Here is a 26,991-nt window from a genome sequence, read left to right on the forward strand (position 1 = left end):
TTGAGTGACTGTCTAGGCAGCCAGATGTCTCTGTCATTTCTAGAATTTTGAAGTTGCTTGTAATGCCCTTCCTGTTTAATTAGGTAATATTATATTGTTTGGGGTCTTTGATGGAGTTGAAGAATAGATAGTTATAATTATAGTTTTCCTTGGTTATGATAAAAAGTAAATTAAATATGAAACTTTATATTCACAAATAGAGGATAGAGTATTTTCTTTAATATTGCCAAATATAAATGGACTAGATATTATAACTGTAATTCTTGCTTGATAGCTGTTGTGTTATATATAATTTTACTATATTATAACAAAAACCTTCTGTTTTGATTAGACAGAAGAGAAGAAGTGTTGTAGGATGGTCTTTCTATATGCTGTGATTATGTGTTGTTACCATCAGTTAATAAAGAAGCTGCTTTAGACTATGGCAAGACAAGTTAGAGTAGGTGAGAAATCCAAATGAAGTTACAGGGAGAAGAAAGACAGAGTCAGCAAAGATACTGCAGGCCACTGGGGCAGCAAGATTGTAATGGAACACAGGTAAAGCCATGAGACATGTGGCAATACATAGATTAATAGAAATGGAATGATTTAGAAGAAAGGGACTAGTTAACAGTAAGTCTGAGCCATAGACCAGTTTGTAATTTTAAAAAAAAGTGATCAAAGTGATTGTAAATTATGTTCAAAGAATTCAGTGAATACATGCCTATCTCCAAGGAAACACCAAATGTTGAAAGAATTAAGGAAATTAAATAACGGCATTCAGATGGTATTTGGTAAAGAGATATACAGAAGAAAAACAAAATAAAATGATGACAGAAATGAAAATATCATCAAGTGTGGGGGCCTACTCTCATATTTTCTAGGATACTCTTAAGGAGAAAGGAATAAGACATATTAGGTAGAAAGAGAGGCCTAGCCAACTTGAAGAAAGACAGAAACAAAGGATAGCTTTGGAAGGGCCCGGGTTACTAACCAATGGTCCCTTTGCGTTCTTCAGAAAACTTTTCATAACAATTCCAAGGTGTGGGGCCAAAAGCTTCCCCCTTGCTAAATCAAAGCATACTTCACAGCCAAGTGCAGACACTTCCAAACACCTAGTAACCACACACATGATCAGTCCATTACCTTTTGCTGCCTTGCTGAAAATAGAAAGCTCAGGTCTCACTAGGAAACTTCTGTGGGCCCCCACAATTAGGTCAAATACAAATTTCACGGGAAAGCCTCAGAGATAGAGTGGATCATATTGACAACAGTAATTGTAGGCATGAAGACAAGGCAGAGTAATAAGATTATTCAGTCAGGATTAGTGATCAAATTGTTAAACAGTTGAATGGAACCTGTTAGTTTTGGGGAGATAAGAAAAAGTCTATGACTTTCTTCATAGAACAATTACAAGAATTCCATGTCAAAGGCATAGAAAATATTCTCAATAAAATCACAGAACAGAAGTTCCCAGACTGAAGGAAAGAAATGTTCATCATGATCCAAAATGAAAAGAGTATAACACAGATATGAAGACCAGAGAAGAAACTTTTCAATTCACATTGAAGATAATGCAGTGAATACACAGAATAAAGAAGTCTACTGAAAGGTGCGAAAGGAAGGATGATGTCACATAAGGACAGGTCAATGAGATATCTCCTGTAATTTCAATGGAAAACAAAAATGCCAGGATGTCTTAAAAAAGATGTTTTTCACAATTACAAAACAAGAGCTGGTGAATATTATGTGTATGTATGTATATATATATATATATATATATATATATATATATATATGTGTGTGTGTGTGTGTGTGTGTGTGTGTGTGTAATAAACCAAAGGAGGAAAAAAGCTATCCCTGCTATGGCATGCTAAAGAATTTTTTACAATAAAGTCTGATTGCATTACATAATGTAAAAATCAGTTTGACCAAAGAAAAAAACAAACACAGCCAACAAGGTGGAGGAAAATATGATGCTGAAAAATCTGTTAAGAATAGAGGGTCAAAACAATGCCAGACAGTAGAAAATCAATGACATGTCAGGAATCCATGCATGATTTTCAATAAGAAGTCTGAATATTAACAGTCTATGTTTTTTTATCTAAGGACACAGACTAAGGCTGAAGATAGTGATACATCTTTAATCTCAGCACTCAACAGCCAGAGGCAGACAGATCACTGTGAGATTCAGACAAGCCAGTTCTAGACCAGCTAGGAATACGTGGAACCTGAGATTTAATAAATGAATAAGTAAGTAATACAGAGACTAGCACATTTGTTTATCAATCATAATGCTTTTTCCTGATACAAGAAATGTTACCAACCACCAAATATCAACATAGGAAACAAGCATGCATCATTATTCCAAATTCAAACTAAAGCTAGTCACAAGGACATAGAAGATTATCTTATACACTTTAAAGAAACTATCCATTCATGAGTTTTTATGACACTAAATGTATATGCATTGATATGTGCACTCAATTTCAAAAAATGCTAACAGATATGTCATAGAATAAATTCTGCAATATAATAGTGAGTGACTTCTACACCCACTTTTAAAATAAATATATTATCCATAATAAAATAAACAGAGAAACATTGGAAGTAGATAGCATTAATTTAACTTTGATTCAAGTTTCATTCAAGAGATGGAGGAATGATTCAATATATGTAAATGTATAAATATAAATAATGACATTAATTCTCAAAGACAGAAATTACATAATAATCTTATACCTATCAAAAAGTACAAAAGTATTGAACAATCCTGGAAGGCATATCTGGTCTTTGTCCCCTATTCCATCCTGCAGGGTATGATGCAATACTTTTATTGGAGCAATAGTAGATCTGGCTAAGGATCATAACTCCAATCTATTTCCATACATAAATACTATCCACTCTTTCTTCTAAGATAAATAGTATTTTATTAATATATTGACACAGGAACTTGAGTACTCAAATCAACACTAAATTGACAGAAGGAATCAGTCAAATTTTAATATGTAGGGTTTAATTATTTGCTGTGCATGTTGGCACACACCTTTAATCCCAGTATTCAGGAGGCAGAGGCAGGTAGATCTCTGTGAGTTTGAGACCAGCCTGGAAATCAGACAGTAGGGTTTGGGAGGGCATAATCATATATTGCTATAGAATTAAACTACACTATAATACAGTTTAATTTTCAGAACATGACTCTTAGGAGGGCATCATGATTATTGTTTGTATTTCAAAGATGAGCAGTTTAACATCAAGGTCAGCAATATATTCATTGTGTCATCTTATTTACTTTTTAAAAAGAAATACATATTCAAAAAATATGTTGTTCCTGTGGGGGGGAAAAAGTACAAAAGTATGTGGCAATGATGGATAACAACATGTGATATGAAACTTCAAAGGGGGGTAAAATAATCAGATCATAGAGGAGTGAAAACAAGATGGGGGAAATAATAATTGTGTATGGATATGCTATGAGGAAACTTTATATTTTATGGTAATTAAAATAAGTCTAAGATCTTAATATAGTTGAAAAATAGACTATATACCTGTAGAGAAAGCCAATGGATTAAAATAGTCAAATATAAAAAGCTTTCTGGTGTTTTTCACAAAGGGATCCTGGGGGTTGTTGAGGGAATCCACCTTCACTCCAAATAAAGTACCAGTGATCACATCCATGGTGTAGGCCCCAAAGAAGCTGAGGAAAGAAGCAGGTGCGTTGATGTGTTACTCACAAAACCTATGAGCTATGTGACCATTGGTCTGCAGTATAATCAATACAGCCTGAGTTTACTATTGTAGTGTCTTCAGAAATCAACATGATTTTACTAACCACATCATTCCCAGATCCTTCTCCCTCTTCTGTTGAATGAAAAAGGTAGAAGAAATTTGTTTCTTGCTGATATTTTTCTAAGACACTCAGCAAAAACCTGAGGATTTAGTTAGCTGAAAGTTACAATTATAATATGCTTGTCAAACCAATGACCTCTTATGTGGCACATATATCTCCCTCACACATTTCTTTAATTCCCCCATCTGCACCATTTCTAAATTTTCTTCTTTCAATCTAAACTATTCTATAATATACAAGATGATAACTGGTAACCTAATTTTGTCTCAGGTACATAAGGAAGAGACTCTCACAAGGTATTTTTGGGAGCTGTTCCTTATTGAGTGGTTTGCAGCAGGGTAACTTCATGCCTCTCCCTTACTCTTGCCTCAGAATAATTTATCTACTTATCAGGCAGAAGGAGGTCTCTAGATGGGGCACAGAGTCCCTAGACAATGTAGGCATCACTACTCACTTGTTCATGGTAACACTCTTGCCCTTCTCTACTTCCCGACTCATGTTTTTCACCAGCGCATCTCCATATTCTTGGATGATGTGGAACATCTAAACACAAAACACAACACAGTCTTAGGGTAAATTGCAACATCTGAGTTCCCAAAATAACAAGTCTTTTGAAATTATATAAAGATCATCATATTTTTAAAACGACTACATAAGACAAAATAACAACAAAACAAAAAAAAAAACAACACAACAGCGAAACAAAACAAAGACCATTCTTAGCAATGTAATGCTCAAAGGAACATCTCTTTAAAGAGTGTGATATTATTTCTACCACTCCTCTGATAAAATCTACTCCATTTACAATAAAAAGTTCTTCATTAACTTACCTCCTTTAGTTTTCCACTGCTAAAGGCTGGTGTCAGCAATGATCGGATTCTTTTCCATTCTTCATTCTCAGAAGTTGTTATACTTTTTTTCATAAATCCAAGTGGACCAAAAAGCTACAATACCAAGAAAAATTTTGCCCTGAATTAGATTGGTTATCTTAACAGTTACAAAACCTGCATAAAATAGACAACATTCTTTAACAGTTACTAGCCCTCTTCTAAGTGGCAGGTTTCATACTAGTCCCTCAACAACAGTTCCTCAAACTAGGGCTGAAGCAATGGCTCCGTGGTCTACACCACTTGATCCTCTTGCAAGGACTCTGGTTCAATTCTCAGCAGCTACATTAGGTTGTTCACAACTGTCAGGAACTCCAGTTCTGTGTGTCTGATGCCCTCTTCTGCTCTCTGTGAGTACTTGCCCACATGCGGTACACATACATACATTCAGGCACACATATGTGATAAATAACATATATAAAATGCTTCAAAGTTAAAGTACAGATACATACACCACCAGTGTGGGATAAAGTTGTTATATTACAATCTTCATTTCAATGTGAATCCTTCTGTAGAAAAACAATGTCTTTTTATGTGAAAAGACAGGTAGGAAACCAAAAGTATTCTCCAAGTCAGTACAGAAAAAGTTGGTTTCTTAGTTAGGTTTCTATTGCTGTGATAAACACCATGGAAAAAAAGCAACTCCTTATGGAGAGAGTTTAGTAATCTTACAACTCTCAGGCTATAATCTGTCACTGAGAAAAGTCAAGGCAGAAACTCAAGGCAGGAATCTGAAGGCAGGAACTGAAGTAGAAGCTTTGGAGGAATGCTCCTTCTGGCTTGCTCACCATGGTTTGCTCAGTCTGTTTCAAATATAACCCAGGACTAATTGCCCAGGGGTGGCACCAACTACAGTGAGTTGAGCACAGTCACTAACGAAGAAAATGCCCCACAGCCTTTCTACAAGTAAGCTGATGGAGGCATTTCTCAACTGAGGTTTCTCTTCCTAACTATGTCTAGGTTTGTTTCATGTTGCCAAAGTGCAACCAGAACAATAGGTTACATATAGGAGGGTTATAGTGGCAAATTTTCCTTAGACCAATTTTGCACTTACAAATATATTCAGCTTGAGTTATTTTAAAAAGAAGTGACATGAAACAGTAATCATTAAATTAACATAAATACCAATAAATGGGTATTATTGGCTCAAGCATTAATTGAATATTATATAAATATCTCTCCTTGATTTTTTTATCCTGAAATATAAGCAAAGGAGCACTATAATTCTCTTTTCCCCTTGAAAAGATTCTTCTGCCACTCCTATATTTGATTCTAACTTGAAATATTTCAATAGTTTTCGATGATATAAATACATGTCAATGATGAGAAGGAAACCTCATACATATAAAAAAACTGTATCAAACAAAACCTTCATCCAGCACCTCACTTTGTTAAGAAAAACTGATTTTTCCATTAAGAAATGATTTTAAAAGACTAGTTCTCACCTTTTACTACATCCTAACCCGGTGTCTAGCAATTGCAATGAGAGGCAAAAGATAAACTAAAAGGCATGCAGATTTCACTGGAAGTGGAAATATTTCCATATAGTTATGTTATTAACTACATGGAACAAATAAAGATTATACACAAAAAATTAAGGAAACTGAAAGTGACAGAACCCCTATAGCCACTCACACCCGAGGCTCAGGGAACATAGTGGAAGACATGGTGAAAAGACTGCTAGAGCCGGAGGAGTTCCATGAAGGTCTTGATTCTGGGCGTGGCATGGGTATGACTCACATGGACTCACAGTTGCTAGACCTCTAGAAGATCAATCCAATTTTACAAATCCAGCACAGACAGAAAAGAGGCTCGTTGTGTCACCCACCATATCTGTGGAGCTAATAATAGTTACAAGATCATTTTTCCACGTATATCTTGAACACATCTGTACTAAAAATGTGCAGTGTCTGCAGAGCCCAGTAGAGGGCATCAGATCCAATGAGACTGGACTTAGTGTTGAGTTTCAGGTACCACCTGGCTACTAGGAATTGACCCTTGTCTTCTGTAATAGCAGTTAGTTTTCTTGATACCTGCGCCATCTCTCGACATACAGTATTGTAAAACTGAAAAAAAGCATGTCATAGGCCCTAGTACAGAAACAACTGTTGTTGCTAGAATATGGAATGTGATGCTAATCTAATTGCCCTCCAGATTCTTATGTTTATATCCTCAGATTGGTTTTGCCAGTGTTTGTCTTAGAAGATTCATTTTACCAAGGCCAAAGATTCATATAGCAATTTATAACTAGACAATGTAAAAAAAAGTTGACTTCAGAATGATCACTCCTAAATGTGACATCTGAATCACTCACTCAAAGGCTCAGAGGAGATTGAAAAAGGGAGAGGAGCAGAAGAAATATAAGGTCTGGCTTGCAGAAGAGGCTCACTAGTTAAGAACATATACTGCTCTTGACAAGGACCTGAGTTCAGTTTCCAGAACCCCTGTCAGGTAGGGCAATTGCCTGTGCATCTAGAAGCAGGGAATCCAACACCCTCTTATGGTTTCATGGACACTTTATTCATATTCACAAACATATACACATATTTAAATAAACACAAATAAAGCTTCTTATGCATTTAAGAACCACAGGAATGATAGAGACATATAGAAAGTTCACTTCTGGGCATGAAATGTCATTGCAGTTCCAGAATTTTGATTAGTGGCCCACGTCCATTCACAAGGTAACACCCATCAACATTCCACCATGCAGAAGGGAAGGGTTTATGAGTTTCTGTCTCTCCCTTACAATTTATAGGTATGTAGTGGCAACCAGAGAAGGAAGAACCATTTACTTTATCAGTGTAGAGAGTAGTAGGGTCTCTATGTTCCTGCAAATAATTTTCCAATATATATTGTCTTGTAATCAACACTTAACAGATTCATTAAAGTCACCCAATTTTTTAAAGACATTATAGGAGAAGGAAAAATAATTTAGAAGAGGAAGAGGAATAGTAAGAATGGAGAGAGACAAGATTAGGTAACAGGAGGTGAATATTAACAACATATATATGTATATAGATATATATGTATATAGATGTGTGTGTATTATATGTCCATATGCTATCATGTATTGTATTTGTTGCAATAATATAATGAAAGTTATAATACACACATATATGAAATAATGAAGACATAAAATAAGAATTACTATCATTATTCATGGGAACATACCCACATACTGATGCACATGCACACACATAATTTTAAAATTAAAATTAATTAGTATAAAAATAAAATAAATAAATAAATAAATGGTTAAAAATGTTCAGCATAGTGATGCTGTGTGTTTAAGCTCAGCACACAGGATGGAGAGGCAGGTAGATATCTGGGAGGTCAACATCATCCTGGACTGCATATTGAGTTCCAACATTGTCAGAGGAGATACTTTTGAGAAAATGTTTGAAAACAAATCAGCATGCCTTCATTATACAAGATCTAGAGAGAGTAGGAATGAAAGAAACATACATCAAATAAAATATATAATAAACATCAAAGTAATAAATGCTCTATATTACAAACCCACAGCCAACATATCCTCAATGGAGAAATATTCAAGCAATACCATTAAAATAAATTAAAATCAAGAGTGAGACAGGGCTGTGCATTATCCCCACTCTTTTTCAATATAATCCTTAAAGCACTAGCTAGAGCAAAACAACAACAGAAGGAAATTATACCAAAAGAAAAAGTCAAATTATTCTTATTTGCAGAACATATATACACAAATATTTATACATATATAAATAAACATTCTACTAGAAAACATGTTGAAATGAAGAACAAGTTCAATAAAGAGGCAGGATACAAAATCAACTTACAAAAATCAGTAGCCTATATGTACACTAACAGATTGAGAACGAGATCATGGATGCATTTCCACTTACAATACCTTCAAAGGATGTAATAGATCTTGCAATGAACATATTCAAGGAGGAGAAAGAACTCTACAGTTAGAGATTTAAATCTCAGAAGAAAGAGATTGAGACACTACAAGACAGAAAGACATCCTTTGATTCTGTACTAGTAGAAATGACATTGTGAAAATGATGATTCTACCAAGGGCAATTTATAGACTCAAAGCAACACCAAGAAAATCACAACATTCTTCACAGCAAAGGAAAAACTTCCTAAAATTCACATGGAATCAAAGAAGATCCTGAATAGCCAGAGTAATCTTTAATAATAAGAACAATGCAGAAATAATTATCATTCCAGATTTCAAAATGTGTTCTACAGAAGTATTAATAAACAATGTATTTACTGGTGCAAAAAGATATAGATCAATGGAGGAGACAAAAGACTCAAACATGAGTACACATGTCTATAGTCACCTGATATTTGACAAAGATCCAAAAATACAGACTGGAGAATAGACAGCAAATGTTGTCTTCAACAAATGTTGTGTGAAAACAGGATATCCACATGTAAAAGAATGAATTAGACCCATATCAATCATCTTACTGAAAACTAACTACAAATAGATCAAAGACATCAGTGTAAAATCTGAAATTCTAGATCATCCAGAAGAAAACTGAAGCAGGTCCCTAAAGAATATGAGTGTAGAAAAGGATTCTATGAACAGTACTCCATTTGTCTGGAAATTAAGGTCATCAATTGACAAATATTGCCTTACAAAATTAAAAAGCTTTGTAAAGCAGAGGAGGCAGTCAATTGAGTTAAGGCAAACTCTACAAAGTGAGAATCTTTGCCAGCTACACATCTGATAATGGTTTAATATCAGAATCTATAAGTTACCCCCCACCCCAAAAAAACCCCCAAAGACTTAAAAACACAAATGACCCAATTTAAAAATGAGACATGAGAAATGAGCATAGTGTCTCACACTTTTAATAAGAGTACTCCAGTGGAAAAGGGAGGTGGATCTCTATGATTTGAAGAACAGCCTGGTCTACATTGTGAGTTCTAGGAAAACCAGGCCTATGCAGAGAGACTCTATCTCAAGGAAGGTAGGTAATAGAGTTGAAAAAAATTCTCAAAAGATGACATAAACAGTCTAAAAAAATTCTACTGATTGTTCATTACCCACAGATATTAGGTAAACAAAAATTAAAACAACTTTGAGGTTTCATTTTAACAATCTCAGAATAGATAAAATCAAGACAACCAACAACAAATGGGAGCAATTATGAAAATAGAATCATAATCTACTGTGTGATTGCAAACTGGTGCAATCTGAAAATCATTGTGTATAGTTCTCTAATAAACTAAAAATAAATTTACCATATAACTCAGCTTTTACCACTTCTTGGCAATTCTTCAAAAAAGACAACATCCTACTCTACAGATGCTTGTGCAGATATGTTCATTGATGCTCTGTTCACAGTTACTAGGAAATGAAAACAACCTAAATATCCTTCAACTAATAGTGAATAGATATTGAAAATGTGGTACACACACACACACACACACACACACACACACACACACACACACACTGGAATACCATTTAATTGTAAAGAAAATTGAAACCATGCAGTAAATGAGTGGAACTAGAAAATATTATATTGAATGACATAACCCAGACCCACAAAGACAAATACCCCATGTTCTTTTATACCTTTGGTTCCTAGCCTTCAATCTACAGATGTGTGTATACAATAGAGAAATCACAGAAAGGAGGAAACTGAAATGGGGCTATGACAAGGGGGACCCCTAAGAGATAAATAGCAGGAAACAGGTAATAAGAAGGAGAAATGGGGAAAACAGGAGGGACTTTTAACTGGAAAGAAAGAAGGGGGAAAATAAAGAAGGAGAGAAAAAGGGAATGATGAATAACACTGTATGATTGAATGACCATATTTTATATAAATATTTTATATTTTCTAAAGGGAGCTGGGTTGGGAACAGGGGGTATGAGCAGGAGTAAGCAAATAAAATATTTGTATTTTAACTAAAAAAATTTAGAAGTACTATTCTAAGCTGTTTATACAAGGAGGTATAGAAATGTGATTAAATTATCTTAGCTCTGTCATCAGACCAAACTGAGTTTGAATGCAAACACTCATGCTTACTAATAAAGCTTAAACACACTGTCAAATAAAATAAATAATTAAATTGCCTAGGAAAAACTGAAGGAGAAAGGAAAACACCAACTTTAACCTTAATTATGATTACCAAGCTTCCTTAGGGACTATGGGATGACAAGAGCATAAGGAGACAGGAACAACAAGTCTCTGCCCTGAGACAGCAGAGGGGCTAAAATGAACTACTGACTTCTGCTTTGTGAGCCTGCTTGTCCATTCCCTGCTGACCTGGGTCACATCTGCTCATCCCCTTGAGAAGTAACCACCATGAATACCCACTTAGACAGCAAGTTGGGACCTCTTAAATAATGGCTGTGAACCAATGAAAGAAGTTTTCTGTTTATCTCTGATTGTTGAGAATTTCTCTTTGGAAAAGGAATATGTTCCCCACCTGAACAAAACAGCATGAAGACACATAGCATGACTTGTACACTGTTAGCAAATTACAGTGAATCCCTAACAATTTCATAACAAAATGTTTGTTTATTTTGTGGTGCCAGAGATTGAACTCTGGGTCAGGTTAAGTTACCACTAAGCAACATCTTCAGCCTCTCATAAAAAGTTCTTTTTTTGTTTATTTTTGCTTTTCAAGAAGGCTTCTCCTGCGTAGCCATGCATCTCCTGGAACTTGATTTGTAGATCAGGCTGGGTTCAAACTCATGCAGATCCACCTGCCTCTGCTTCCTGAATGATAGGATTAAAGGTGTACTGCACCAAACTCCAGCTGATTTTTTTGAAAGATACAGGTATTCCTATACTGGGAGTGGAAGTTAGGCCTCCTGAGCAAAAACCTGGAATCCTAACTGCTAGACTAAGTGGGATCATAAAAAATTTAAATGAATACTCACATTTTGAGATTTTAGTTTTGAGATTATAATGTAATTACAACATCTATCCCTTCCAAACACTTCCTCTTACCCTTTCCTTCTCTTTTTTTTTATATTCATGCTTGGTTGCTTCAATAATTGTTATTGAATACATGTATGTATATTTATATACGTAAATATTCCTATATATAACTTGTTTGGTATATATAATCTTCATGTTAAAAAAAAAGAATACCTACATGTCTATTTGTGAAGATAGAATAAAATTCTTTCACTAGCACATTCTTAATCATATCTGGTTCTGTGATAACCAGCACAGGGAGCAGCCCATTAAACAACCTGCATTGGGAAAACAGAGATGATTACATTATGATCCTGATATTACCTCTGGTTCTATAATTCATGCTTCTGTGAACTGAACCTTGGTCTTTTGTAAGAATACCAAGTGATTATTTACTGCTACTTTACTGTCCCTAAGGACAAATTATTAACAATTGACAAGCACTAATGTTTTTAGGAACCTTTAATTGGAGCCATTAGAAATGCAGCACACCAAGCCCATGGCCTGGGGTCTCATGTCCATGGGAGGAAAACAGACCTTGAGATTAATGCTTTGCTCTCAGATGTTGGATGAGAAGAAATGAAGAGGCAGAACCTCCTCCACCTTGCTTGTGACATACAGCCAAGTGATGTCACTATGTGCCAGGCTCTAGACAAATCCCCACTTTGTGGCCTCAACCATCACACAAAATAATTAATGAAACAAGCCCAGATGTTAAGAGCATAATGTAATACATCCAACACCTTTTCTTCAAAGTGAGTAGTAGGTGTTGAGTGGAAATAACCATACACATTCATATTAAATAATCAATGCCTTCTATAAAATATAATAAAAATTGAAAAGTAAAAGAAAATTCAACCAAGTATGAAAGTGCAGAACTCTAAGACCAGTAATCAGGAGGCAGATAAGGAAGACAGAGACTTCTAGGCCAATATGGACTCATAGTCACTTCCAGACCATCGTTGGATATATTGAGACCTGGTCTCAGAAAATAACCCATGGGGAAAGGCCTGGGAAGCCTCACATCTATAGAAAGAAGTACAGGCAGGTAAGGATTACTGAGAATGAGAGAAATGGTTTCCCCATGGAAGAGCACACAAACTGGTTACCCAATTTCACATGATCAGCCCTGACAAACTACATACAAAAAACACTATGCAGACTAAATAGGTCATACTTATGAATATAAATTCACTTACATATACATGTAGTCATGTAACAACAATTAATGTAAACCAGAGGATATTTGAAGGAGGAAATGGAAAGGAGAAAGTATGCAATTATATTTTAGCCTCAAATAAAAAATGAAGTAGTAAAAATAAAAAAAATGCTTTATACAAAAATTAAATCAAACAAAAATAATAACTACAAATATGCTTATTTTCCCCTTAGTGTATCTTTGAAAAGGCCATATTTATTGGAAATATTTTTATAAAATCATTTTTGCTTTTACCTAAGTGTAAATCAGAATGTGCAGGAGACACTCTCCTGAATTTATGAGCACATATTTGATGAATCTGAATTAATGCATTTCTTACAATTTTTAAAAGTCTTTAGGAAGAATAAATAGAGGCAGGAACCCTTATAAGACATTGGGTTTAAGTAAGGCTAGGTGTCTCTGGAACATCAAAGGATGCAGACAAATCATTACCTGCAAAGTCTACATCTTAATTCAGACTGTGGGCAACAACATACTTATGGAACCCTTGGCAGGACAGGATTTCAGACACTTTAAAATGGGCAAATGTGTCCCAATTAACTCTGGAATGACAAAGTTCTCATGCAGTTTGGTATCATATCATAAGAAATCTACATATTGGACATTTGCAGAATACTCACCCCCACATATCTCCATACTGTTTTTGGCATTCTATATCATATAACGATATGCCCTGAGCAAAGAAAGGAAAAATAATAGTCATTATTTTTCTACCTGTATAGGTCACAAAAATGGGAAACAAACAATTCAAATCCCGGGACTTCAGGCTCATTATTTAATTTTCCTACCAAGTCATTAATGGAAATTCTTCCAAGTTCTCTGAGAGAAAAAAAAGAAAATGCAGGAGACATTTGACATGGGGGATTTAAAGATATTAATGATTTCTTTTCTGAATATTGTCCAGTCCAAAACTGTTTCTTCTTTATTAAAAGTAGTAACTGTCTTTATTTCTGGTAGTTTTATGGTTTTGTTTTGACTCTTAAATCCTGAAACACTCTGTCTTTTCCCTTTCTTAAGTGCCTGAGGGTACCAAGAGTCAGGGACATTGCCATAAATGTACAAAATATATTTGTAGCCAGGCATGGTGGTGCACACCTTTAAACCCAGCACACTGGAGGCAGTGGCATGGGGATGTCTGTGAGTTCAAGGCCAGCCTGGTCTACAGAGTGAGTTCCAGGATAGGCTCCAAAGCTACACAGAGAAACCCTGTCTCGAAAAGGCAAAACAAACAAACAAAATGCACAAAACATATTTGCTTCCCACTACTTACTGCCTTTCTTTACTCACTTTAAGACTTTTCTAAGCCGGGTGGTGGTGGTGCATGCCTTTAATTCCAGCACTAGGGAGGCAGAGGCAGGTGGATCTTTGTGAGTTCAAGGTCAGCCTGGTCTACAGAGCGAGATCCAGGAAAGGCGCAAAGCTACACAGAGAAACCCTGTCCCGAAACCTCCCTCCCCCCAAAAAAAAATTTCAGTATAGTCAAGAAATTTAAAATAACAGAGATGTATGTAGCATATTAGATTTACATAACTGCTACTCATAATATTAAATGAAAAGGAACAAGGAAGTAGAGGCAAATGATTTTGCCTTCTAGTGTCCCTGTTCAACATGGAAAGATGAGGATATGCTGCCTCACATAAAGAAAACATAAAATTGAATGCTTGGTTTTAACTTTCACCTCTGAAACCTGCGAAAAAATCCAGGCAATCATTAAGTGGCAATTTAATTTGTAGAGATAGAATCCCAAATAACTCAGCCTGGACTAAAATTATCTGTGTATCTAAGAGTGACCTTGAAATTCTGATGCTCCAGAATGTAGGGATTATAGGTACATGCCACCATGTCCAGTTTATATGGTGTTGGATAAACCCTAGGGCTTTGTACATTCAAAGTAAGCATTTTACAAAAGGGAATTCCACATTCGGTCACTGTGAATTTCAACTGTATGAAACTATGTCTCTAGGCAGGCGATAGAACCCAGTCAATAGAGTGTGTGCCTAGTGTTTAGAGCCAGACTGAACCAAGGCATTCTTCAAGACTCTAATGAAATGACAAAGGGAACATTAATTCTGTTTCCTTGTCCAGGAACTGAACTTGTGGCAAGGTTCAGTCTAGAGATAGAGCCAGTGCCTCAAAACAGTGAAGGTTGTAGTTTCCTGAGGATTTGAATTTTTGGGCTGTGGTTCAGTCCTAACACATTTGTGTCTGAGGTATCCTGTATTCTCTTTGCCAGCATTGTCTGATTTAGCTGTATGCTAACATTGGCCACTTCCCCTCTACAAATAGCATGTAAGAAGCTATGCTGCTTAATAAACTTCTGGTATAATTCATCATTTTATGCAAGACCTCCTGGGGACAGCTACATATCTTCTTTATTTGTCATACATGGTCCTTTGCCAAATAATCTCACCACCTTGCCTGTTGTGATCTTCATTCTTTCTGATTCACTTAATGTGGTGATCAGTGTGGGGCTTGAGATTACTAGAAATCATAAAAACTGAGTGTTACTGTGCTAAATATACAAAATGAATCAGACTTGAAGACCCATAAGAAAAAAAGAGTGGAGGAATATCTGAGAGTAAATCATGAGACTAAAAGATTCTAAGGAATAGCTGAGAGTAAATCATGAGATTAAAAGATTCTAAGGAACAATCCCTTTTCTTTCATATGATTCATCTGCTTCTACTTTGGCATGTATCACTATGTTACTTAGATAAATTCTTATATTTCACTGAGAAATATGTTCTTTGTTCCCAGAAAAAAGGTTCTATAAATTTAAAGACATGGTAACATGTACGTGAAAGCTTAAAGACAGAATAACACCTATGAGGGTCACAAGAGTTTCCTATTTTGGGTTTGTACTGTAGAATTTAACACTGTCACATATAATTCATTTATAATTCAACATCCCTGTATACCTAGCCAGTATACTCCAAAACATACTTGTGGACTAAGATAAAAATAAGATGCCAAAAAATAGAGATAAAAGTCCCTGAGGATGAGGGCATAGGTTAATTTCTTGAATTATTTTCACTTCATGACACCTCAGATGATGATGAGGAACATCTTTTTGCTAGTGCAGTTATAAAATCACCTGAATTAGCTCCTAACTGACCAAACCCCATCCTCCTCAGGACTCTCCTCATTTTGCTTTTAGCTTTCCTTCCTCTAGTTTTCAGAAACTCATGAAGAAAGATCAATAGAAGATGCTACTACATGATATGGCCAAGAGCCCCAACATGTGTCAACAATTTATTACACAAGCCTTACTCCCAGTAAGAAAAAGTACCCTTCCCTCATGATTATTTATTACCTAATTGATTCATTACCTACATGATTTCAGTACCTACTGAAAATTTAATTACTCAGTTATTTCTCACAGCCCAGCATCATTTACAACAAACTCAGCTGGAAATTTCCTCAGAAAAATCACAGGTCACAGCTCCCTTTTCTTATTTAGATCATATTACAGAAGACAGTACCATTTATCCACAAAGATCCACATGTAACTGCTAAGATGCCAGGAGATATTGATGGGTTCAGACCTTCCCTGTAACATATTAGAAAAGATTTGACTCTTCTTTTTTCCTTTTTAAATGGAGATAATGACCCCACTTCTAGACAACGTACTAAAAGTGTCAAAAGACCTTACAATTAGTACATCAAATCACTGCACATGTGCAGTTGACCAGTATTGGCATGAACTTCTATCTCCTTTACCTACTCGCACATACCCTTCTGGCATACTCTTGCAATCTAGGGTACCTTTAGAATGGATTATTCTGCCCACGGATGCTGGCTGTCCCTTGACTTCTTATTATGAAATTCTTGCTAGGCTTGTAAAGAAAACAGGTATTCTCAAGTCCATGAATTTATTACATGATAAAATAACATAAGGACATCCTGCCCCAGACTTCCCTTCTGGACCAGAGGTGAGTGTCCTGGCTCAGCCTAGACCCCATCCCTGGGCACCAGCCACTCCGGGGAAGACCTGCCCAACTTGGCCCCAAGTTCTGGCCACCAGACAGGTTACCTTCTAGCCCTACCGGGAAGGCTCACCTTCTCCATTACCCTTGGCAGACCCTGCAATCTCCCCCATGCCCATCATTGCCTGAGACCCCAGCCAATTCCTGAGACTTAGAGTCAGGCCCCCAGCTCCCATCCTGCCCCCAAACTTCACTTCTGGACAAGAGAGACCCCAGCCACTTCCCAAGATTTAGAGACCAGCCCCAGCTCCCATCCTGTCCCGGACTTCCCTCCTGGAAAAAAGCTGCCACCCTCCCCCTGGACTTCCCTTCTGGACAAGAGTGTCCATCCTGCCCCAGAGTTCCCATTTGGACAAGAGAGCTCCCATCTGGACAAGAGAGAGACTTCCTGAATCTGTCAGCTCTGTCTGAACCAAGTGCACTGATGAGACCAAGAATGAACCACAAGAAGATGAGCAGACGTCAAAGCAGAAGTACATACAACAAAATGAAGAGCAAGACAGCATCACCAGAACCTAGCCCTCCTCCAACATCTAGACCTGAACATCAAAAATTGGAAGAAGCAGATGAAACAGCCTTATCAATAACATCATGAAGAAGGTAGAGGCATATATAGAGGAAAAGACAAAAAAAATGGGAAGAACGCTATAAAAAAAACTAGACTAAAGGACAAATAAAGTAGAAGAAAACAATAAAGCCCTGGAAGAAAACAATAAAGCACTGAGAGAAAATCATGAAAAAAGCAATGAAACAAATGAAGGAAACAGTCCAAGACCTGAAAAGGGAAATAGAAAAAATGAAGAAGACACAAACAGGGAATGCTGGAAATAGAAAATCTGAGTAAACGATTGGGAACTTCAGAGGCAAGTATAACCAGCAGAATGGAAGAGATGGAAGAGAGGATCTCATGCATTGAAGATACAGTAGAAGAAATAGATTCATCAGTTAAAGAAAACACTAAAGCCAACAAAGTCATGACCCAAAATGTCCAAGAAATTTGGGACACTGTGAAAAGACCAAACCTATGAATAATAGGGATAGAAGAAGGAGAAGAATACCAACTCAAAGGCACAGAAAATATATTCAACAAGATCATAGAAGAAAACTTTCCCAACTTAAAGAAGGATTTGCCTATGAAGATACAAAAAGCCTATAGAACACCAAACAGACTAGACCCCCCAAAAATTCCCATGCCACATAATAATTAAACAACTAATTGTACAGAATAAAGAAAGAATATTAAGAGCAGCTAAGGAAAAAGGCCAAGTGACTTACAAAGGCAAACCCATTAGAATAACACCCGATTTTTCAATGGAGACTTTAAAAGCCAGAAGGGACCTGGACAGATGTAATGCAGACACTAAGAGACCATGGATGCTAGCCTAGACTAATATACCCAGCAAAACTTTCAATCATCATAGATGGAGTGAACAAGACATTCCAAGACAAAGCCAGATTTAAAAAATACTTATCCACAAACCCAGCCCTACAGAAAGCACTAGAAGGAAAATTCCAAACTAAGGAAGTCAGATACACCCTCAAAAACACAGGCAATAGATTAAAAAAAAAGCAGTAAACCCCAAAGAAGAGAAGTACACACACACTACCAACAAGAAAATAACAGGAATGAACAATCACTGGTCATTAATATCCCTTAATATCAACGAACTTAATTCACCTATAAAAAGACATAGGCTTACAGAATGGATACAAAAGCAGGACCTATCTTTCTGCTGCATACAAGAAACACATCTCAAATTCAAAGAGAGACACTACCTAAGAATAAAAGGCTGGGAAAAGACTTTCCAATCAAATGGTCTTAAGAAACAAGCGGGTGTAGCCACCCTGATATCCAGCAAAATAGACTTCAAACTAAAATCAATCAAAAGAGATCAAGAAGGGCATTACATCCTCATCACAGGAAAGATCCACCAAGATGAAGTTTCAATTCTGAACATTTATGCCCCAAACACAAGGGTACCCACATATGTAAAAGAAACATTACTAAAGCTTAAACCATATATAAAACTCCACACGTTAATAGTGGGAGACTTCAACACCACACTTTCATCACTGAACAGATCTACTAAATTGAAACTTAACAGAGAAATAAAGGACTTAACTGATGTCATGACTAAAATGGACTTAATCGATGTCTACAGAACGTTCCTTCCTAACAAAAAAGAATATACCTTCTTCTCAGCACCCCATGGAACCTTCTCTAAAATTGACCACATACTTTGCCACAAAGCAAATCTCAACTGATACAAAACAATTGGAATAACCTCCTGTGTTCTATCAGACCACCATGGTTTAAAGTTAGATTTCAACAACAACAAAAACTATAGAAAACCTACAATCTCATGGAAACTGAATAATGCTCAACTGAATCACCAATGGGTTAAGGAAGAAATAAAGAAAGAAATTAAAGACTTCCTAGAGATCAACGAAAATGAAGACACCACATACACAAATTTATGGGACACTATGAAAGCAGTGCTAAGAGGGAAATTCATAGCACTAAATGCCCACATAAAGAAGTTGGAGAAATCTCACACTAGTGACTTAACAGCACACCTGAAAGCTCTAGAACAAGAAGAAGCAAAGTCTTCCAGGAAGAATAGACGCCAGGAAATTATCAAAGTGAGAGCTGAAATCAATAAAATAGAAACAAAGAGAACAATATAAAAAATAATGAAACAAAGAGTTAGTTCTTTGAGAAAATCAACAAAATAGACAAGCCCTTATCCAAACTAAACAAAAGACAGAGAGAGAGAGCGAGAGAGAGAGCATCCAAATCAACAAAATCAGAAATGAAAAGGGGGACATAACAACAGATATTGAGGAAATCCAGAGAATCATCAGATCATAAAAACTCTACTCCACAAAACTGGGAAACCTAAAAGAAATGGATAATTTTCTGGATGGGTACCACATACCTAACTTAAATCAAGACCAGATGAACTTTTTAAATAGTCCAATAACTCTCAGGGAAATAGAAACATTCATTAAAAGTCTCCCAACCAAAAAAAGCCCAGGACCAGATCCTTTCAGTGCAGAATTCTACCAGATTTTCAAAGAAGAGTTAATACCAATATTCTCTACATTGTTCCACACAATAGAAACAGAAGTAACATTACCAAACTCCTTCTATGAGGCTACAATTACCTTGATTCCTAAACCAAACAAGGATACAACAAAGAAAGAGAACTACAGACCAATCTCCCTCATGAACATTGATGCAAAAATACTCAATAAAATACTGGCAAACAGACTCAAAGAACACATCAAAAAATTATCCACCATGGTCAAGTAGGCTTCATCCCAGTGATGCAAGGGTGGTTCAACATATGAAAGTCCGTCAATGTAATACACCATATAAACAAACTCAAAGAAAAAAAACACATGATCATCTCACTAGATGCAGAAAAGGCATTTGACAAAACCCAACACCCCTTCATGATAAAGGTCTTGGAGTGATCACGGATACAGGAAACATACATAATAAATGCAATTTATAGCAAGCCAACAGCCAACATCAAATTAAATGGAGAGAAACTCAAAGCAATTCCACTAAAATCAGGAACGAGGCAAGGCTGTCCGCTCTCCCCATACTTATTCAATATAGTACTTGAAGTTCTAGCCAGAGCAATAAGACAACATAAGGAGATTAAGTGGATACAAATTGGAAAGGAAGAAGTCAAGTTTCTCTATTTGCAGAAGACATGATAGTATACTTGAGTGGTCCCATAGATTCATCCAAGGAACTGATACAGCTTATAAACACCTTCAGCAACATAGCAGGATACAAGATCAACTCAAAAAAATCAGTAGTCCTCCTATATATAATGGACAAAGAAGCTGAGAAGGAAATCAGAGATACATCACCCTTTGCAATAGGCACAAATGACATAAAATACCTTGGGGTAACACTAACCAAGCAAGTGAAGAACCTATATGACAAGAACTTTAAGTTCCTGAAAAAAGAAATTGAAGAAGATGTCAGAAAAGGGAAAGATCTCCCATGCTCATGGATAGGCAGTGTTAACATAGTAAAAATGGCAATTTTACCTAAAGCAATCCACAGATGCAGTCTGCTACATACCTTGCAGTCCCCCATGGACAGCCCACTCCCAACTTGGGAACAGATTGAACCTCTCACTGAAGAAGAATTTAAGTGGTCAAGGAGACAGAAAAGTCTGTTAATTACATTCAATTTTTTTAGCATTTCTGACATATTCTCTGTCACACATGTGGAAAGTGTGAGAGTCTACTGAGCCTGTGTAACTGACACCCTCTTTGGCCCATCCAGTCACATAGGAAGACCTGCCTTCTAGAATATTTACTAATGATATGCTTGCTTATTTCACAATTCTGATGTTTCACATGTGGTACCTAGCAGTGCTCACTTTATCAATATTGGTATATCATAAATTATTCCTATTTGTTTGTCACTAATGAGACAGTATGACTATGTTCTTCTCATGTGAGAAACTGGGAAGGCCTATAGTTTAAGAAGGTATGTAAGATCAAAAATCAAGCATCATCAACTCATTCATCATTCTGATAACCCATAAGGTACCAGTTTGTATGGACATTTCCCAGAATGCAGTGATAATCCTGTGCCCTGGTTCAGAATGGAATAAATCCCTGTGGAGGGCTTGCTCCATGATTCTAAAGTACTCCTTGCCTTTGAATAGATGATCTGTAGTGCTGGTTGAATTGTCTTTGGGTTGCCCATCTAGTCTGGATGAAGATAATTTCCTAGAATCCTCTCATTGTCCATGTCTTGTTTAGACTATCTTGAGAGGAAAAGGTTCAAAGACACCTTAGGTTGGGAGCCACAATCCTGTATAATAGGGTGACCTATGGGATTTTAGAGAAGATGACCAACCATGGCATGCATATCATTTTGTATTTGGCCTCACTGCTTGTGTTACCTGTCCATATATGTAACTGACTGAGAGTCCTTCTGTTAAAGGAATGGGGAACACTTCAATATTACCTCATCATTGTATATATGCCGTTGCTCATGGGAGCCTTCTTTTACTTTAACAGTCTTCCTTTGATATGGTTCTGTACAAACTATTAATACTTTAAGTATTGTGACTTTGGACAACAGGGTCTCTTTGAACTACATTAGCCTTTTACTAAAAAAGATTTCTAGATAGTATTTTAACTATAATTTTCGTAGTACTTACAGCTCTCAAGTCAGAGGCTGTTTCCACAGTGGCCCTTGCCAAACAAGTGCATAGTGCTCATTTTGAAAGTCAGATTCATTACAACATTTCTGTTGCTCTGGTATCACAAGAACATAAATAAAAAAATAACAACTAGAAGTTAAGTTAAATGCTTTAAAAATTTTTGTATTTAGCATAGGAGATACAATACAAGCAATGCAATGTTAATCATCTTTACAGTGTTATGCTGGCTTTAGATACATCTCCACTGCTCCTTTAAATTATGATGAATAGGAATGGAAATGGAAAGAATTTAAAATCATTTTCAGGGAACATGAAACATGAGAATGTTAAGTTGGATTTCTTAACCCTCAAGTAAATGTAACTGACATGGGCCTTGCTCATCATACATTCAATTGAACTTTTCAGCCAGCCAAGGATTTATTACACAAACTGCAATTATGTAATTTCTTAAACATTGCTAAATATTTGTTGAGTATACTCCACAGATTACTTGTGTTGGTAATCATCTGACAATATTAGGAGGCATTTCCTGGTTTAAGGGGTATCCGGGGCGCTTAAATATTTAGACTCAAATAATCCATCTGGCCATGTAAATTAAAAAGTGGGGGTGATACTGTTTGATTCAGATTAATCCAAAGTTCTCTCAGACAACATTGCAAAAGAACAAAGATATGTCAGTTCTGAGGCATTCCAGAAACAGATTTGACAAACTCCTCTCTGGGTCTGGAACAGGGGCCTCTAAGAAGATAAGGTTTCAGTTTCTGGGGATCCTACTCTTTTCACTGGGTTGTGGTTATCAGTCCTAAGGCAGCTGTGTTTGAGGTATCTTGGGGTCTCTTTGCTGAACATTGATTTAGCTCTTAACTGACCTTGATGATTTTCCCCTATAAATAGCATGAAACAAGGTATGCTGATTATCAAACTTGCTTGGCATAATTCATCAGCTTATGTAAGTTCTCCAAGACCCAGATATCTGTCTTCTTTATTTCTCTCACTTGGTCCTTTCTCTCAAAACCCCACCTTTGGGTCTCTTATTCCTGCATTTTTAAGTAATCTGTGGTCATCATCTGAACAGCAAGTTTGAGATAGTCTTGTCTGTAGGAACCACAACTTGAAACAAACAAACAAACGAACAAACAAACAAACAAAAACCCAAGAATTATATTTAAAAGAATACCTAAAAAATAGGTCATCCAAAAATAATAAAGAAATTATTGCTTTTTCAAATGGGGGCAGAAAGCAGGGAAATCTTAGGAACTTAAGCAAGGGAGTCCTTGGTTTTGAAGAATTACGATCTAATAAGCAAACCTTGAACATTCAGAAAAGAAAATCTGCCAAGAGTGCAGTCTGTACCTAGCCACTGCCCCTGAGCATAAGCTTAGGAATGACAGGCCAGGAGTCCAGCCTTTAGGAACCATCCAGAAAACTCTGTGTAAAGTCACACTTTGTATTATAGAGGTATGTGTATAGGGATATATGTATGTACTTATAGATATTATATTTCACACACTACATATATTTTTTTCACAGAATTGTCAAGTCATACTTTCACTAGTGATTTTATATAAATGATTCTGCTTCTGTTTCAAGAAACAAATTTCACAATCTGGTTAAATATTTTCGGTTCATGGGCAACATCATCTCATCTCCCACATTCTTGCTGTTTAGAGTCACACATAGGTTTCTACCTTGAAGTGAAAAGGAGTAAAAGGCAAATCTTCTTTTAGGTGGCAAAGGCTTGGCTAGAGCCTTGGAAATAATAATGGGATTAAACAGTTCAATTGATAACTCAGGTATGTGCATATTCCACCAAGTAACTATATGCCTCCTGATAGGCACGCTCCAGAGATACTCAGCAAGGTGGGTAAATATTATTACTGAACTCAGATGTTAATAAATCACTCAGGTTGAAGAAGTGTTACTCAGTGGCCTTCATGTATTTCTTTAAATACAGATTAAAATTAACTTTACTTTTCTGGAAGCTGTACTGAAAAACAAATGAAGTCTTTGAGGTTCCCAAAGTCTACACATCAGCATTTTAGGCTAAGGTCTTAGTGTGCCAACAGCCAGGGTCCTCATCAGACATGACACAAACCTGAAGTCACAAACACATGTTAGTAATAACCAAAGGTAACCTAGGAATAATTTCGGCGTAACACAAACAATTCTGCCAACTGAAAGTCTTACCATTTATTCCATTGGTCATTTGCATAGATGAACTGACACAGGTTTAATGATATTTTAGTAAGTGACACAATCACAGAAGCAAAGTAGAAAAGCCAACAGCACTCACCCTCCTGTAGTTAAGCATTGTCCCAACAAAAGGCAGAGGTTTGGGTCCAGGAATCCCCAGCTTCTTAAACAGTCCATGAGAAGAGGTCCCATAACTAAAACATGAAAGAGAAAATCATAGTATGGGCTTGTTCATCATACCCATAGTTATTCATATTCATACACATACATAAATATATTCACACATGCACACATATATGCATAACGGTATATATACACATATATACACTAATTCATATATATTATTGACTTAATATATATTATGAGTAGATATGCATGTATATGTGAATACACACACCACACACACACACACACACACACACACACACACACACACACACACACATATATATATACTTGGATGCATTGAGAATTACCAGAATTTATCCAGTGAGGTAAACAGGTGGGCAAAACATAACATGAAAATTCAGAGCAATAATCCCCTTCACATACCTACTTATTGTAAACTTTTAGGTAAATATTGATGGTTTCAGTCTTAGAGTTAATATGCAATAAAACTTTATAAACTTGACTTTGAATGTTGCAGAAAGACTCACCACTTAAAACACACATCATCAGTGTGGGTAACCTGCAATGCAAAGTCTATGTGATCCTGTCTCAACTTTATTTAAGCAGTGAAAAATGAGGTTGCTTAGAAGGGGAAGATAGCCCACCAGCAGAACCTCCTGACAAGAATCTCTGACCTTGCCTTTCCATCAGACTGAAAACTGTGAAGAGCTTTCCAGGTGCAACTTTTGGGCTGGGGAGATGGTTCAGCAGTTAAGAGCATTTGCTGCTCTTGCAGATGATCCAGGTTGGATTCCTATTCCCCAGATGACAGCTAACAACAGTTTATAATTCCAGTATCCGAGAATCCAGTGCCTTGCTTTAACCTATATGAGCATCAGGCACGCACGTGATACACATAATACATTCATGCAAATCATTCATAGGGACAATATAAAAAATAATTATTTTTAAGATAGTGATGTTGCAAGTCATCAGTTCAGGTGTGGGGTTTTGATGTACAGTTGCCGTTGAGTCATTCATGCTCGTGAAAGTAACCTTTCAAACAGATTCCTGTGATAAACTCATAAATTCATGTCTCTCCAGGTGGACTTTGTAGGATTGGCTATATTGATCTGTCAATTGTGTCCTACTGAGGACAAGGGTATTTGCTCCCGTCTTTCCTAGAAAAGTTGAATAGCACCATGTAGTACCCAAATAAACTTATGAGTAAATAAACTACATAAAGCATCTTTTCTCTATCCTGGTTCTCCCTACACCCTAGACTGCAAAATGGCAGCTTTCTATACTTAAATGATCAGGCACAAGTTAGTTAGTTATTATGTCAATAATCAAAGAATCTCTGTGACAATACTCTTTGGAACGGCAGGCCTGAGTCTAAGTAATCATTAAAATCTCTTGTGTAGTTTCTCTCATTGGGAGTTCTAGGTCTCTCAAACCTTCCTACTACAAAATGACAAACAAATGATAAGACAAAAGAGAGAAAAAAACCAAGAGAAACAGCTGACTATAATCATTTTAAGCCTTGTCCTGATAGTGCACAGCATTGCTCCTTAACAAGAGTTGAGAGCATTTGTCTGAAAAGCAATGTGAGTTAAATGGTTTAATTTACAGCCCAAATGTGTTCAGCTAGGGGGTATGAATTTCCATTGCATTATATCTTTTGGCATTCTGACAAGGAAAAAGGGCCAGAAAATCATCCCAACTGTAAGGCCACAAAGGAGAGGCATCCAGGCATTTACTCACAGGTACAAGAGCATCAGGATGGTAGCCAGCAGTGTCAATGTTTCTATGGCAAAGTTTGGAATCAGGTCCATTGCCCTTTTTCTTCAAGAAATTTCTCTTTGACTTTTCCTAGTAGGTGAGAACATGAGTTCTCTTTCTGAGTCCAGGGGTGAATCCATGAAAACAATCTGTAGTATTTATACTGTAGGAAAGGGGGTGGAGCAGTCACTACTGCAAATAAAATGACCAACAGACTATCTATCACGGGTATAGATAATGAGTGTCCTCTTCGGTTGACAGTAGTTGATAGTTCACAGTAATATGTATTTAAACTTTTCAAAGTTATTTTTATGTAAGAAGTTAATAAATAACTAAACCAATATTCATGGTAAGATCAGAGGTCATGGATGTTTTAGCAGAAATGGAATAGAATGGGTGACATTTTATTTCCTTTAATGTTTCTGCAGCTGTCATAACTGCAAAGCACGTTAAGCATTTGCATACAAATTCCATCTATAAATCCCTACAAATGTGTATTCTTATCACTAAGATCTTTTTGTAGTGTAGAATATTAACTATATTTTATAGCCATTTTGGCAAAAAATTCACTTCATCCCTTCATAAACTAAAATTTTCCATGTATTTCATTCTCTTTTTTCTTCGTTTTTTTTGGCTTAAAAAAATCACTTCATCCCTTAATAAATTAAAAACTTCCAAGTATTTCTTCTTTTTTCCTTTTTTTGTCTTCTAGGACAAAGTTCCTCTCTTTGTACCTCTGGGTTCCATGGAAATCACACTGTAGACTAGGCTAGCCTCAAACTCACAAAGTTCCATCTGCTTCTGCCTCCACAGTGCTGGGATTAAAGCTTGATGCCACCACTGTCAGG

At 36.4% G+C, this 26,991-nt stretch overlaps 1 protein-coding gene across 2 annotated transcripts in view; it reads right to left on the reverse strand.

Moving 5' to 3' along the window:
* LOC114687328 (cytochrome P450 3A13-like) overlaps positions 1-26,328 on the reverse strand; it is a 190,302-nt gene extending 163,974 nt beyond the window's left edge. Inside the window, exons 1-7 of one of the 2 annotated variants that reach the window (XM_037198463.1) lie at positions 26,126-26,262; positions 24,354-24,447; positions 13,491-13,543; positions 11,830-11,929; positions 4,660-4,773; positions 4,284-4,372; positions 3,528-3,676 (exon numbers count right to left, since the gene is read on the reverse strand). In XM_037198463.1, coding sequence (XP_037054358.1) covers positions 3,528-3,676; positions 4,284-4,372; positions 4,660-4,773; positions 11,830-11,929; positions 13,491-13,543; positions 24,354-24,447; positions 26,126-26,196 — 670 coding nt within the window. In that variant the 5' untranslated portion in view covers positions 26,197-26,262. Of the gene's footprint in view, positions 1-3,527; positions 3,677-4,283; positions 4,373-4,659; positions 4,774-11,829; positions 11,930-13,490; positions 13,544-24,353; positions 24,448-26,125 lie in introns of both variants that reach the window. The other variant, XM_028861995.2, reaches the window with a different exon arrangement.
* Positions 26,329-26,991: the final 663 nt, after the last annotated feature.

Source organism: Peromyscus leucopus, chromosome 23 (genome assembly GCF_004664715.2).
Source record: "Peromyscus leucopus breed LL Stock chromosome 23, UCI_PerLeu_2.1, whole genome shotgun sequence".
In the NCBI taxonomy this organism is placed as follows: Eukaryota; Metazoa; Chordata; class Mammalia; order Rodentia; family Cricetidae; genus Peromyscus; species Peromyscus leucopus.